Source organism: Macaca mulatta, chromosome 8, assembly GCF_049350105.2.
Source record: "Macaca mulatta isolate MMU2019108-1 chromosome 8, T2T-MMU8v2.0, whole genome shotgun sequence".
Taxonomy (NCBI): domain Eukaryota; kingdom Metazoa; phylum Chordata; class Mammalia; order Primates; family Cercopithecidae; genus Macaca; species Macaca mulatta.
Window position 1 is genome coordinate 133,368,178 of NC_133413.1, and position 16,275 is coordinate 133,384,452.

General features: G+C 47.5%; 1 protein-coding gene across 5 annotated transcripts in view; it reads left to right on the forward strand.

The window, feature by feature from the left end:
- The window catches only part of ZHX2 (zinc fingers and homeoboxes 2), a 194,686-nt gene that overhangs the window by 163,039 nt on the left and 15,372 nt on the right, over window positions 1–16,275 (forward strand). For all 5 annotated transcript variants that reach the window (XM_077943979.1, XM_077943978.1, XM_077943976.1 and 2 more), the window contains one exon: window positions 11,659–14,395. In XM_077943979.1, coding sequence (XP_077800105.1) covers window positions 11,878–14,391 — 2,514 coding nt within the window. In that variant the 5' untranslated portion in view covers window positions 11,659–11,877 and the 3' untranslated portion in view covers window positions 14,392–14,395. The remainder of the gene's footprint in view (window positions 1–11,658; window positions 14,396–16,275) is intronic.

The following is a 16,275-nucleotide window of genomic DNA, read 5'->3' on the forward strand; positions in this document are numbered from 1 at the left end:
AAAAGATGAGCTGGATCTCAGCAAGATACAAGGCAAAATCTACTAAAACGGAGAGGCAGAGTTGGGAAATTCATATTGTAACAGTTACATAGGAAATTCGAGAGGTAGGAACAAAAGATGAGTGAGAAAAAATCTTAGAGCGGCGTGACCAGGTGAGATGAGCTAGCGGAAGTGCGCAGCACCTGATATAGTGGCTGGCCGCTGAGAGGCGCTGTGGAGGAAAACGGTGTCTGATGGGAGAAGGGGTGGAGCAGTCCTTCTGAACATCAGTTTGCCAATCCCCTCACCACTCCCACTAGCTTACTAATCAAAATCACCCTGTGATTAGTCCCAGGACATACCAGTGTCAGAGGTCTCCACTCGGGCCAGTTCTGCAGGTGAAGGCTCACCCCATTTTATAGCTGCAGGAACTGAGGTTGGCCATGGTGAATTAACATGCAGCATTTGGTATTCTCTGGCTTGCGTGTGGGTTTAGGGGTTGTGACGTGGGCAACAAGGCTGTGGCCAGAGAAGAGTAGACTCCTAGTAAGTGATGAAGCCAGGATTCAAACTGGGAGTGCTGGCTTCAGCCTGTGTCCCACTTGCACTGAGCTGGTGGGCACTAATGCTGAGCACTGATGGAGAACAAGGCCCCTGGAGGCCAAGGCTTTTCCTGTTGAAGAGCTTTGGAATTCATTGGTTCAGAGTAAATGGGTAAATTTGGGGCTCCAGGTTCACATGGGTCCAGACCCGGTCTATCTTCTCAGGCATCAGTGGCTTCCTCTGCCCCTGAGTGCTGACTACCCTGTCTGAAGCCACCACCCCATCCCACCTCTGGCAGGACACCCAGCCTCCTCTCAGGGCCCTGTGTCACCCAAATGTGTGGCGATGCTCACATGGCAGGCGGTGTGAAGCAGTTGCAGACCTCACTTCAAACTTCCATGGGCCACTCATGTAGCTTTTTTGGTTAGAAAGGATCATGTCAGCTTTCTTCCTAACAAGAGCTTTTCAGAATAGCTCGTTGAAAAAGACATCGCGATTCAATTAAAATCTTCCTCCTTTGAACACTCCCAGAGGGGCAAGGCTACTTGGAATTTGTGAGAAATCTAATTTATAGACACAGTATCAGGAAATAGAATTGTTCACAATGAACAACTCTGTATCATAGGGATCAAGCAGCAGGCGTGGAGCCAGGATTATCTGGATTCTACCCTCTTCAGCAAGCCATTGAACCTCTCTGAGCCTCAGTTTCCTCATCTGTAAAATGGAGATCCCAGCCATCGGTTGGTGTTCTGGGAATAGTAGCGATTATGCATGTAAGCCAGGTGTGGTGGCTCCCACCTGTAATCCCAGCACCTTGGGAGGCTGAGGCAGGGGGATCACTTGACCCCAGGAGTTTAAAACCAGGCTGGGTAATATAATGAGACCCTATCTCTACAATTTTAAAAAATGGTTTTAATAAGCTGGGCACGGTGGCATGTGCCTGTAGTCCCAGCTGCTCAGGAGGCTGAAGTGGGAGGATCACTTGAACCCAGAAGTTTGAGGTTGTAGTGAGCCATGATCATGCCACTCCACTCCAACCTGGGTGACAGAGTAAGAACCTGTCTCTAAATAGAATACAGTTTTAAAAGATTATGCATGTAAACAACATTTTAGTACTATCAGGTTTCCTTGATCAACAAGCCCCATCTTTTCTTTTTAAAAATGTGTCTGTTTGAGCAACTAAGCAATACAAAAAGTTAAAACACAAACACAGATAACAGGAAATCGCTTCTTACATCTCAGCTTTCCCAAATCACCAACCCTCTTTCTGTGGATCTTGTTTATAAAGATGTTGTATGCTATGTTATCAAGCAGCCAGCATTCTGTTTTCTTTTCCAGGATTGTACTTTTGTACAATTCTTCCCCCGTTTCTACCTCCTCCTCCAAATTGTCTGTCATTCCCTTTGGGAGTATTAATACAGTATTGTACTCTTTGGCGGGGCAGAGAGCTTTGGTCGTTTGTAGTTTTAGCTGCAGAAAAAAAAAAAAAAAGCAGCTATGAACATCTCTGTGTCTTCATGGGACAGTGTGTTTCAGCCCAGCCAGTTCTGAATTAGAAGAAGCCGAGTGATGTCTTGATTCCAAAGGTAGCAAACAAGGCTGCGCAGCAGTTGCATGACTTCTGATTAAAAAGATACATTCCCAGGCTCTGCACCTGGAGGCTTTGGTGTAGTAACTCTGGACTGAGGTTCGTGAATGGTATTTTTACAAAAAGCCCTCCAGGTGATGTGTGATGGTTTAGGAGCCACATTATAGGCCCAACCCCAAAATTCAAATTTGGATTTAAGACAGAATGGGGAAAAATCAGAAAACTCAGGAATTAACTCTCGGTCACCAGTGGCCTCTCAGAGGCAATTCTGTTTAACAGATGAGAAAAATGGAGGCGAGGATGGAAACGGATGAGAAGAGAGCTGGGTTGCTGGAGCTCAGAGCAAAGCCCTGGCCCTCCGCTTTGTAGCATCTAATTCCTCCCGCCCTGCCCCCACCCGCCACCATTGCTGCAACATATCTACGCAGCAGAATGCCTTCTGGGGGGGTGTCATGTTGTGATTTTAAAACACAAAGGAGCAATTCCTGCCCCCATCCCCTCAAAAAAGATCTACCCTTGATGAACTGAGGCAGAATCTGTTAACAGCCCTGTCAGAAGACCCCACAAAGCTAAAAGCATCCTTTTTGGTTTTGATGTCTTGACAAGATGCTTCCTTTGAAAGCTCCCAGACAGCCCTGTTATTTCTTCTGACAGCCCCAGTGAAAAGCTCTGCGATGAGACGTGGCATCCCTGTCAAAGCCCGGAGGTGTGATTCCCTGAGAGCGAGCAGCTCTTGAGCACTCCCTGGGCTCAGAGCACTGCCGCCCTCTGGATAGACCCCTGGGATCCAGGTTCTGCAGCTCCCTCTGGCCTCTGAACTCCCAAGCGCTAGAGATCCACCGCTGCAGAAGGCCTCTGCAGTCTGACTCCTCACCTCCCCCAGATGCCTCCCTAGGGAGGTCAAGAGCGGAGCCATGTACCATCCTGACAGCCAGACTGTGAGCCAGCCACCTTGAGAAGTTTCCAGGGGCTGCTGTGGCAGTTTGAACCATTTTTTCCTTCTCCCAGGGGCTGCAGGCCACGTGCAGGGAAAGGTCAGGAAATGCCACCACCTGTCTCTGGAACTGACAGTGGGAAGGAGAAAGAACAAAGGATGCAGAAGAGGGTGCTTCTTGGGGAGCCTTACAGAGCCCTGTACCTTCAAGCTTGTCACACCTGCGTAGTAGCATCCTTACCTAGGAGCCTGTTAGAAAGGCACAGTCATGGCCAGGTGCAGTGGCTCACGCCTGTAATCCCAGCACTTTGGGAGGCCGAGGTGGGTGGATCACCTGAGGTTAAGAGTTTGAGACCAGCCTGGCCAACATGGCAAAACCCCATCTCTACTAAAAATACAAAAATTAGCCAGGCATGATGGTACATGCCTATAATCCCAGCTACTGGGGAGGCTGAGGCAGGAGAATCGCTCGAGCCCAGAGTGTGGAGGTTGCGGTGATCTGAGATTGTGCCACTGCACTCTAGCCTGGGCGAAAGAGCGAAATTCCATTTCAAAAAAAAAAGCACAGTCATAGGCCCTACTCCAGACACACTGAATCAGCATCTGTATTTTAACACAATCCCCAGGTCTACACATAAAGTTCATATCCCAGTTTTACTGCTCCAGGCTGTGTGACCTTGATCAAGCTCCTTAACCTCTCTGAGCCTTAGTGTCCACAGAGGGTTTTTGAGAAGTGAAACTTAGCACTTAGGATACACTAAGGCTTTGGTGAATGTTGGCTGTCATTATTGTTGGGGAATTGATTAAGGGAGAATCAGAGCTGTGACATACACACCCCAACTGTTCAGCCATTCCGTGGTGGGGAAGAGAGGCCAAACCAAATGGGAGAAAGTTCCAGATGAAAAGTGAACAGCTCCCAGTATCTGCTTAAAGGAGAAGCTTGGAGGTGGGAGGGAAGGATATCTCTCGGCAGCCTGGGCCTTGACCATTTCTTTGGGGGTTAGCTGAGATTACTGTTCAGCTGCCTGGTTTGAGGGTTTGTTCTTCATTGATGTGCCTCTTTTCCTGCCAGCCCCACCCCACACCTTGAATCCAAGACCCCTCTGTTTCCAGGACCCTGCCCAAAAGGCTTTGATCCTCCGTTGCCTGCAGACCAAAATCCCAGCTCCCTGGCTCGCCATTCCAGACTCTTTGCCATCTTGCTGCAACCTAAGTTGTTCAGCCTCCTCCCTGCCTCTGCCCTCACACCCCTGCCCCTTACCCTCAGTCCTTGTCATTCCTCAGATGTTTTCTTGCCTTCTGACTTGCTCATGCTGTCTGCTCAGCCTGGGAAAACTAGGTTCCTTTGATAGGAGTCACTCTCACTTTCCTCTACCTCGCAGAATTCTACGCCACCTTTGAAGCCCTGTTTATCCAGGAGAGGCTCTGTGGTGGTGTGCCAAGAGCACAGGGTTTGGATAGACTTTGGTCAAATTCCAGCTCTGCCATGAACTAGCTGTGTGACCTTAGGTGAGACAGTTACCCTCTCTGGTCTTGGTTCTTTCATCTGCAGATTGAGGGTAGTCACAGCTGCTCTGCAGAGTTGTGAAGACTCACCAAGAAAGCATGGAGAATTTTCGTTAATAGTAGCTATTACCATTTTATTTCTAAGAAAAGGAAAGTTACCTCCCCTGGAAAGCCTTTATCTATCCTCCCCCAACCCTGCCCTACAAAATTAAGTACAGCCTCCTCTCTGTTTCACAAACTCTTTCTCCTTCTTGTATTTGCAACATCCACCTGTTCCACTGTCACCTTCTCAAGGAGGAAGTCCCGGACCACCCTGCTTAAAACCTCAGGTGGCCCCGCTCTACACTTTTAATGTGTTCCCTGCCTTACTCTCCCCCATGGTGAGTTCTCCACGAGCCACAATTTCTGTCCATCCACCACTGTATCCTCTGCAACTAGAACAGCATCTGGCACCACTAGATGCCCTATCAGTGTTTGTCGACTGTCTGAACCAGTCACTTCGTGTGCCATGGAAGGGTGTTTGGATGGCGGTGCCCTGCCCAACTGTTGTAGGATGAGCTATGCTCCCCTAAAATCCATATGTTGAGGTCCTAATCCCCCATGCCTCCGAATGTGACTGTATTTGAGATAGGATAATTAAGGTAATTAATTACTCTAACTTCAAGGTTACATGAGGTCATCAGGTGGGCCCTAATTCAGTATAACTGGTGTCATTATAACAAGAGGAGTTTAGGAAACAGACTCCTACAGAGGGAAGACCTCAGAAACACACAGGAGGAAGACGGTCATCTCCAAGCCAAGGAGAGAGGCACCCGAGGAACCCAACCCTGCTGGCACCTTGATCTCCGACTTCCAGCCTCCAAAACTGTGAGAGAATAAATTCTGTTGTCTAAAGCCACCCAGTCTGTGGTATTTTGTCATGGCAGCCCTAGCAAACTAATATGCCAGCTACGAACTCCTTGAGGACAGAGCTGTGGCGTCTTCATCTTTGCGCCCCTAGCTGTTCCCAGGGTTCTGGCTCATACTCATACTCAGTAAGCAAGGGTCTGATTGAATTGCATTCCACTGGCAACAGGGAAGGTAATGATGGAAGAAGCACCTCGTGGCGAAGGGGAGAGGCTTGCACAGACACCAGAAATGGCCTCTTTGTCATTGTCTATGTAGACTGGTCATTTCTCTTTTATATAAACCCTGTCTCTGCAAAACAAACAAACAAACAAAAAAAGGCATGTATTCCAAGGCAATTTATTCCAAGGCGTTGTTATGGTCTCATTATGGTTAGGGTTTCTTTGAGGTGCATAGCAAGTGCTGCAGTGGATAAAAGGAAAACTGAGTCAAGATCAAAAACATGTAAAGGCAGCAAGGGTGTATTTGGAGCTCTGGGTTCCTTTCCATGTAACATGTGCTTGTCATACTCTTGGGTATCCCATGAGGAGCAGGACTTCAGACAGAGAGGGGCGACACAGAGAATAGCTGTCTTACCTCCCCTCCCTTCTCTTGGGAACCAGAATCTTAAACAAGTGTGCTTAGTTCTGACTTGTTCAGGCAGCCTCCTGAGGGCAGGGATGTTTCTTGCTCCAGATAAGGGATGGTCTGTCTACAGCCATACTACCCTGAACGCGTCCGAAATCGTCAGACAGGGAATGGTATATGACTGGCTGGAGTCTCCCCACTGCTGGGCCCTGGTTGGTGCAGCCCAAGAGAGAATGCCCTGCTCCTTTTAAGTGTTTTCAGGTTGGCACAGGATGTGATTGTACCCAGTTCAGACGTGCTGAAACACTGGTCCAGGGCAAGAACCACGACTTGCAGCAGGTCTGCTGGGACACGTGGCACTCACTGTAGAAGGGACTGTGTTAGAGTTTATTCTTAACATGCATTTTATGTATTCATTCATTCACTTATTTTTTATTTTTGCCAACTTTGACCCGGGCATATCAGACCTGAAGACTTTGCTCAAAACATTTTAGCCTTCATTCCAGCAAGTACCTGGGTTCATGGTGCTGGTCCTCACCTTGCTGGTGGCTCACAGGCTTTCAAAATGACAGATGCCAACATGCTACTGCCCTTCAGACACCCAATCCCTGGTGCCAGGATCATCCTTCTAAAGGCCGTGTTTCTTGCAGATCCACCAAGAGAAGCCTAAGCAATAGATTCTCAACAGGCTCTGTGTTTTCTGAGCTCTCCTCCTTCTCTCTTTTCTTCCTTCTTCCTTTTCATCTTCTTTGGTTTGGATTCCTGGTTGCTGAATGAGTTTTAGAAGATGCTTTTATTTTCAGCCACAGTTTTTGAAACACTGAGAAGCTTCCAGGCCATTTTACCGCCATTCACCTCATTTTAGGGACTCACTTGTCAACAGATTTAAATAATGCGGGATATGGGAAGTTTCGGTAAAAAAGATGTTTCCTCCCCTGAGTCTACTTCTGCCTGATGCCTTCTTTCTGCAGGAGGAAAGTGTCTTTCCCCCTGTTTTGAAAAATTTAATTCAAATGTCCCAAGCCCTTTGGCCAGTGGGTGCAAATTTAGCCACATTCTGCTGTGTTAATAGTACTCCCCACAGAACTGTAGAGTCTCCCTTCCCTTACAGAGTTCCTCCACTCGTGTAACCCCAACACATATGTTCACATGTGTGTTGTTAATTTAATTTGTTAACTTAATTTGTGATGCTGGGTGTGGTGGCTCACACCTGTAATCCTTTTGAGATTACACTTTGAGAAAGCACTTTGAGAGACGGAGGCAAGTGGATGACTTGAGCCCAGGAGTTCGAGACCAGCCTGAGCAACAGGGTGAAATCCTGTCTTTGAAAAAAAAAAAAAAAAAATTAGTTCAGGCGTGGTGGCTTATGCGTGTGGTCCCAACTTCTTGAGAGCCTAAGTCAGGAAAATCGCTTGAACTGGGAAGCAGAGGTTGCAGTGAGACAAGATTGTGCCATTGCACTCCAGCCTGGGCAACAGAGCAAGACTCCGTCTCAAAAAAAAAAAAAAAAAAAAAAAAAAAAAAACCTTTCTGCCTTGATGGAGTTTCTGTTCTTGAATGGTGCTGTCCAGTATGACTTCCCACAATGATAGAAATGTCCTTTGCTGTATCAGACAATAGCCACCAGCCACATTTGCTCCTTGAGCACTGGGAATGTGACTAGCGTGACTGTGGTACTGAATTTTTAATCCTATTTCATTTTAATTAAACTCAAAGGCCACATGTGGCTAGTGGCTACCATATTGGGCAGAATGGTTCTGGAGGGAGATGCAAATGATAAACAAGTAGATAGAAACTTGTTCCTCTTTTAACCACAGAACATCAAAGTATGAGGTCAGCTACTGAAGAGTGCCGTGAATAAAGCCACGTGGGGTGAGGAAATGGAGAGTGCTGGGGAGGTGTTGTTTTGCAGAGGGGCGGCTGTCAGCAAAAGCCTCCCTGTGGGAGGGTGACTTTTCAATGGAGACCTGAAAACCAAGCCGCTCTGTCTCGGGGTGGGATGTTCTGGCAGAGGCGCTGTGAGGGGAGTGAGGTCCTGACAGAGCCACTGGAGTGTGAAGGGCGGTGGGAGAGGGGAGCCGGGGCCGGAGCTTGCCAGGTCTTGGTGGTGCCATTGCTGGAGATGAACTCTGGAGGCGTGGAAAGTATTTGAGAGGTGAGATCAAGACCTGAAGATCACGGCAGGTGGAGGCTGGAGGTGGCAGTTTAAGCATGGTCAATAAAAAGATGCAGCTGCCCTCTTCTCTGGTTTGCCCCTGTCCTCTCCTCACTGCTGCCCGAGGAGCCTGCACCCCACTGCTGATGAATTTGACCAGTCTACACATGCCGGTGCTTTCATCTTAGAGGGGCCAGGTTCTGGGTTCACCAGTGGGGGAATGGCCCTCTCCCAAGCCCTGCCCAACTGTGTCACCTGAGCCCCTAAGCAGGTGGACGTGGGCCTAGACTCTCAGAGTTGTTTGTGAAAATAAGTTCTTTGTTTCGGCCTTTATGCCTTCTCTTCAGTGGGACTCAAACCCAGGCCCGTGGGAGAGGCCAGAGATGAGATGGCATCTCCTGCCTTCCCTTCCCTTTCCTTCCTTTCCTGGAGGTCGGGGATCTTTGTTTCAAAACATGTCTCCCGCCTCCTTTAGTCCATCAGCTCTCCATTCTCTGTTAACTAATAAGCAAATTGTTCCTGTACTTCCAAATCATCATTTGTTTAATGCAGTTCCAATCAAAATTCTAATAGAATTTTATTTCACAGGGGATATTGATTCATGAGACTAGATTATCAAAATAACCAAGAACTGTTTTGCGAAAAGAAAGAGTAATGAGGAGGAACTCCACTAGATATAAAAATGTACTCTACACTTACAAAAGTTCTTTTAGAAGCAAGGCATAAGTGCAGTACTCAATAGCTAGATCAATACACAGATTAGATGACCCAGAACCAACCCTAGTAGATACAAAGTTTGTGTATGATAAAGGAGGTTGCTCAAAAATTAGTTAGAAAGGAAATAATAACGCATGCTGCTGAGATGGTTGGTAACTCTCAAGAAAAATGGTTAGAATTGTGTCTTACAGCTTAACCCAAGATAAATTCAATAGCAGATGAGTTAAATGCAAAAATAAAGTTAAAACATTCTTAAGAAAATGTAGATTAATATATTTCAGCTATCAAGACAGGGAATCACTTCCTAAATATAAAATCACAATGGAGGAGGCTACAAGAGAAAAAAATTGGTAAATTTATTAGCTAAAACTTAAAATTTCTACACGTTAAACATTGAAAATGTATATAATATGCACAACTGAAAGATAAATGATAGGGCCAGGCGTGGTGGTTCACACCTGTAATCCCAGCACTTTGGGAGGCCAAGGCGGGCGGATCACCTGAGGTCAGGAGTTCGAGACCAGCCTGACCAACATGAAGAAACCCCGTCTCTACTAAAAATACAAAATTAGCCTGGCGTGATGGTGCATGCCTGTAATCCTGCTACTTGGGAGACTGAGGCAGGAGAATCGTTTGAACCTGGGAGGCAGATGTTGTGGTAAGCCAAGATCATGCCATTACACTCCAGCCTGGGCCACAAGAACAAAATTTCATCTCACCAAAAAAAAAAAAAAAGGTAAATGATAGACTGGAGAAAGTTTTGCAACAAACTAAGTAAAGCATTAGTATTATTTATGTAAAGAGAACTCTTGCAAATTCATAATAAAAACCATTACACTCCAGCCTGGGCCACAAGAGCAAAATTTCGTCTCACCAAAGAAAAAAAAAGGTAAATGATAGACTGGAGAAAGTTTTGCAACAAACTAACTAAAGCATTAGTATTATTTATGTAAAGAGAACTCTTGCAAATTCATAATAAAAACCACAGAACATCAAAATATAAAAATGACATAAGCAGATAATTTACAAAAGAATATAAATAGTGAACAAACCTTTGAAAACAATTAAACCTTATTGTCAATCAAGAAAAACATACAAGCATATTAAAACAGTTTTCTTGGCCAGGCAAGGCTTACACCCACGATCCCAGCACTTTGGGAGACAGAAGCAGGTGGACAACTTGAGCCCAGGTGTTGGAGACCAGCCTGGACAACATGGCAAAATCCCTGGACAACATGGCAAAACGCTGTCTCTACTAAAAATAAAAATAAAATGATTAGCTGGGCATGGTGGTGTGTGCCTATAGTTCCAGCTGCTCGGGAGGCTGAGGCAGGAGGATTGCTTGAGCCCGGGAGATAGAGGTTGCAGTGAGCTAGAATTGTGCCACTGCACTCCAGCCTGGGTGACTGAGCCAGACTCTGTCTCAGAAACAAACAAAAATCCAAAAAACTGTTTTTCCCTATCTAATCAGCAAGGCTTTTTAACAGTAGTATTTTACCTAGGCTGGATTGTGAATCAAGCCCTCTCATACACTACCAAAGAAAAGGCCAACTGAGGCCAACACTCTACCATATATATGGGTCAAGAGAACCACTTCTAGGCATCCATCCAAAGGTAGTTATCAGAAATAAGGATTAAGGGTATTCACTGCAGTTTTGTTGATAAGAGTCAAAAACTGGAAATAAATGTTCAACAAAAGTCCAATTGCTATAAAAAAGAATGACTTTATGTCCTTCGCAGGGACATGGATGAAGCTGGAAGCCATCATTCTCAGCAAACTAACACAGGAACAGAAAACCAAACACCACATGTTCTCACTCATAAGTAGGAGCTGAACAATGAGAACACATGGACACAGGGAGGGGAACATCACACACTGGGTCCTGTCGGGGGGTGGGGGACAAGGGGAGGGAGAGCATTAGGACAAATACCTAATACATGCGGGGCTTAAAACCTAGATGACGGATTGATACGTGCAGCAAACCACCGTGGCACATATATACCTATATAACAAACCTGCACATTCTGCACCTGTATCCCAGAACTTAAAATAAAATTTTAAAAAAGAAGTCCAATGGCTGAACACATCATGCGTGGTCTATCCCTACAATGTAATAGCATGCATTATAGGGATATACCACACATGACTATTTCACCACGTGATGAAATAATGATTTTTAAAATCATCATTTTGCTCACTATTTTTGGAAATGGGAAACTGTTTAAGTGAGATGAACAATAAAACTACAATATTGGGGGGTGATTGCTTTTTTTTTTCTTTTATACTTTTCTACGTTTTCTGGATTTTCTATTGTGATTTTGCCTTTATGATAAGCAAAATGTTCATATCTGTTTTCTAACGCCTGGATAAATTTCACTTGCCAGCCCTGGGGACACGTCTGGCTTCCGAGGTACCGTATCTAAAAGCGGCTTGCAAGCACACCATCTGCGACATTCCCTCTCACCACTTCAGAAGATTTTAGTACCTGTCTACCTTTCCTGCATTCCTTTGTCTCTAAACATGAAATGGTGACCCTCATCCACCTTTGCTTGGTTTGGGCCTGTTCTCACCTCCTTCCCAAAAAAAGGAAGAGAAGAATAATGCGATCTTTCTTGTTTATAAGCACTTTCACGCCATCTGGGCGTACATAGGTGTTCGATTTGGGTGCCAGTTGGGATGGGTCATGGGAAAACTCATAAAGAAGTGCCAGTTTCTTTTGCCTTATGAAGAGACACTGACCCTGTCTTTGTTCTTGCCCACAGATATGATGCTTCCTGGTGTGTTTAGTGGTTGGTGCCATTGCAATTTTCTGTGCTGAAATCATTCTGAAAACTCACACAGTAGACTTCAGCATACAAGGAAAGCCAAAGCCATTTGAGGGGGAATAAAGCCAAAAGCCCTTCACCTTATTCGTTCCAAGAATCTCACCATCCCCTCCCTACCCCCCTCCAAAACTAAGCCATTGCACACAGACAGGCAGCATGGCTAGCAAACGAAAATCTACAACTCCGTGTATGGTTCGGACATCACAAGTAGTAGAACAAGATGTGCCCGAGGAGGTAGACAGGGCCAAAGAGAAAGGAATCGGCACACCACAGCCTGACGTGGCCAAGGACAGTTGGGCAGCAGAACTTGAAAACTCTTCCAAAGAAAATGAAGTGATAGAGGTGAAATCTACGGGAGAAAGCCAGTCCAAAAAACTCCAAGGTGGTTATGAGTGCAAATACTGCCCCTACTCCACGCAAAACCTGAACGAGTTCACGGAGCACGTTGACATGCAGCATCCCAACGTGATTCTCAACCCCCTCTACGTGTGTGCAGAATGTAACTTCACAACCAAAAAGTACGACTCCCTGTCCGACCACAACTCCAAGTTCCATCCCGGGGAGGCCAACTTCAAGCTGAAGTTAATTAAGCGCAATAATCAAACTGTCTTGGAACAGTCCATCGAAGCCGCCAACCATGTCGTGTCCATCACCACCAGCGGCCCTGGAACTGGTGACAGTGATTCTGGGATCTCGGTGAGTAAAACCCCCATCATGAAGCCCGGAAAACCAAAAGCGGATGCCAAGAAGGTGCCCAAGAAGCCCGAGGAGATCACCCCTGAGAACCACGTGGAAGGGACCGCCCGCCTGGTGACAGACACAGCTGAGATCCTCTCGAGACTCGGAGGTGTGGAGCTCCTCCAAGACACATTAGGACACGTCATGCCTTCTGTACAGCTGCCACCAAATATCAACCTTGTGCCCAAGGTCCCCGTCCCACTAAATACTACCAAATACAACTCTGCCCTGGATACAAATGCCACAATGATCAACTCTTTCAACAAGTTTCCTTACCCGACCCAGGCTGAGTTGTCCTGGCTGACGGCTGCCTCCAAACACCCAGAGGAGCACATCAGAATCTGGTTTGCCACCCAGCGCTTAAAGCACGGCATCAGCTGGTCCCCAGAAGAGGTAGAGGAGGCCCGGAAGAAGATGTTCAATGGCACCATCCAGTCAGTACCCCCGACCATCACTGTGCTGCCCGCCCAGTTGGCCCCCACAAAGGTGACGCAGCCCATCCTCCAGACGGCTCTACCGTGCCAGATCCTCGGCCAGACTAGCCTGGTGCTGACTCAGGTGACCAGCGGGTCAACAACCGTCTCTTGCTCCCCCATCACGCTTGCCGTGGCAGGAGTCACCAACCACGGCCAGAAGAGACCCTTGGTGACTCCCCAAGCTGCCCCCGAGCCCAAGCGTCCACACATCGCTCAGGTGCCAGAGCCCCCACCCAAGGTGGCCAACCCCCCGCCCACGCCAGCCAGTGACCGCAAGAAGACAAAGGAGCAGATAGCACATCTCAAGGCCAGCTTTCTCCAGAGCCAGTTCCCTGATGATGCTGAGGTTTACCGGCTTATCGAGGTGACTGGCCTTGCCAGGAGCGAGATCAAGAAGTGGTTCAGTGACCACCGGTATCGGTGTCAAAGGGGCATCGTCCACATCACCAGCGAATCCCTTGCCAAAGACCAGTTGGCCATCGCGGCCTCCCGACACGGTCGCACCTACCATGCATACCCAGACTTTGCCCCCCAGAAGTTCAAAGAGAAAACACAGGGTCAGGTGAAAATCTTGGAAGACAGCTTTTCGAAAAGTTCTTTTCCTACCCAAGCAGAACTGGATCGGCTAAGGGTGGAGACCAAGCTGAGCAGGAGAGAGATCGACTCCTGGTTCTCGGAGAGGCGGAAGCTTCGAGACAGCATGGAACAAGCCGTCTTGGATTCCATGGGGTCTGGCAAAAAAGGCCAAGATGCGGGAGCCCCCAACGGTGCTCTGTCTCGACTCGACCAGCTCTCTGGTGCCCAGTTAACCAGTTCTCTGCCCAGCCCTTCGCCAGCAATTGCAAAAAGTCAAGAACAGGTTCATCTCCTGAGGAGCACGTTTGCAAGAACCCAGTGGCCTACTCCCCAGGAGTACGACCAGTTAGCGGCCAAGACGGGCCTGGTCCGAACTGAGATAGTGCGTTGGTTCAAGGAGAACAGATGCTTGCTAAAAACAGGAACCGTGAACTGGATGGAGCAGTACCAGCACCAGCCCGTGGCAGATGATCACGGCTACGATGCCGTAGCAAGGAAAGCAACAAAACCCATCGCCGAGAGCCCAAAGAACGGGGGTGACGTGGTTCCACAATATTACAAGGACCCCAAAAAACTCTGCGAGGAGGACTTGGAGAAGTTGGTACCCAGGGTAAAAGTAGGCAGCGAGCCAGCAAAAGACTGTTTGCCAGCAAAGCCCTCAGAGGCTACCTCAGACCGGTCAGAGGGCAGCAGCCGGGACGGCCAGGGCAGCGACGAGAACGAGGAGTCGAGCGTTGTGGATTACGTGGAGGTGACGGTCGGGGAGGAGGATGCCATCTCAGATAGATCAGATAGCTGGAGTCAGGCTGCAGCAGAAGGCGCGGTGGAACTGGCCGAATCGGACTCCGACTGCGTCCCTGCAGAGGCTGGCCAGGCCTAGACAGGTAATTCCACCTGCTCACCCAGGCAGCAGCGGAGAATGCAGCTTGCTTTCTTTTCGTTGCCAGGGTTGGTATAGATTGTAGGGTACAGAGATGTTGACGTAGATGGTGGCTTCTTTTTCTTGTAATTAACAAATAAGAATGGTGTATGTTGATCACGTACAACATGATGTTTTGAAATATGTTTACCTAGTGGGATGGCTCAATCGAGCTGATTCACGTACGCATTACCTCACATACTTATTCTTGTAGTGGAAGGGTCTGGTTTTGGTTTTGGTGTTTTTGTTTTGTTTTGTTTTTAGTGACAGAGTCTTGCTCTGCCACCCAGGCTGCAGTGCAGTGGCTCCATCATAGGTCATTGCAGCCTCAAACTCCTGGGCCCAAGCGATCCTCCCACCTCAGATTCCTAAGTAGCTGGGACTTCAGGCACCTGCTACCACACCCAACTAATATTTTAACTTTTTTGGAAGAGGCGGGGTCTCACTTTGTTGCCCAGGCTAGTCTCAAACTCCTGGACTCAAGCAATCCCTTTACCTCTGCCTCCCAAAATGCTGGGATTACAGGCATGAGCCACTGAGCCCGGCTGATGAGTTATTTGTAAAGGTTCTTTGAAAAAGGAAGAAAAATGGGGGCTGATGGAAACTATGCCCTCATTTGTAAGGCTGTGCCCAGGGAACAGCACTGCTGGCTGTAGCCTGTTTGGGTGCCAGCCTTCAGGCCTGTCCATTCTGAAGTTTAGTTGTGACTGTTAGAAAGCACATCCTCCCTCTGTGTTTTATGTTTGTTGCTGTAAAAACACCAAACATGAAGTGGTTGTTTCTTTTTCTCTCTCTCTTTTTTTACCCCTTTTCTTTTTGGATTTTTTAAAAATACGTATCCACGTTTACTGAATCAAAGACTTGAGGTTATTCTAATCGGAAAAGGCTTTGAAAGTGCTTGGTATTTGCCTTGTCAGGGCTAAAGGAAGGTGCCACTGTGCTTGGGTCCCCATAACCCCTTCAAATCTGGAAGAGCCGGGTGTAAATTAGGCCTGTAGAACCACACAAGCCATGGGGAAGGGTGGTTTCCATGGTTACTAATGGCCGTGTCATCCCCATAATGGGACATGCCACTGAAGCCCTTGGTGTTCTGCTTCCTAAGAGGTCAGTGCAAATCCAGGCCTGAAGCACAGCAGCTCGGTGGTGAGTTGAGAAATGGGGGCGGTGGCAGGGGGAAGGCTGCAGGAGGGAAAGGAAATATTACAAGGAGGAAGATACAGGGTTTGCCCAGGTAGGCTTCTCCAGAGGTCACTGAAAAGACCACAGAATGGGCCTCCCCAGTTATCTTTACAAAGGATAAAATAAATGTAAGAACCTCCCGAACGACTGATAAGGTCCCAAAGGCAGCCCTGGAAATTACCACACCTCTGTCTTAATGAACTTGGACAACTTTGGCCAACCAGGTCGCTCATTAACTCATTGATTCGGTAATAAAATGAGGCAGCTGAATAAATGAAATTCTCTAGAAACCTTGTTTTGGCCAGTTCCATCCGCTATTAAAAGAGCACTTTAACGAGCAGCCAGTCCCAGAATGCCATCATTCTCCATTCTCCTTTTTCCTCCCACTTGGAGGAGGAAATGCCTGTGTGTCAAAGGTACGGGCGCAGCCCAAAGGGGAGGGCACGAGTGAAAGGACGGGGATAGAAGTGCACTGAGGCCACAATGACAGCAACCTCCCACCTCTACCTAGGCACCTCTGGCCATTTTCCCACCTTGGGAGAACCTACCAGTCTAGCCCATACCTCCCTCATTAAAATGAGGGGGTGATTTTTTGTTTGTTTGTTTTTGGTCCACATGAAAGCTCCTTGCTTGCCCCATCTTTTTTGTTTGTTTGTTTGTTTGAGA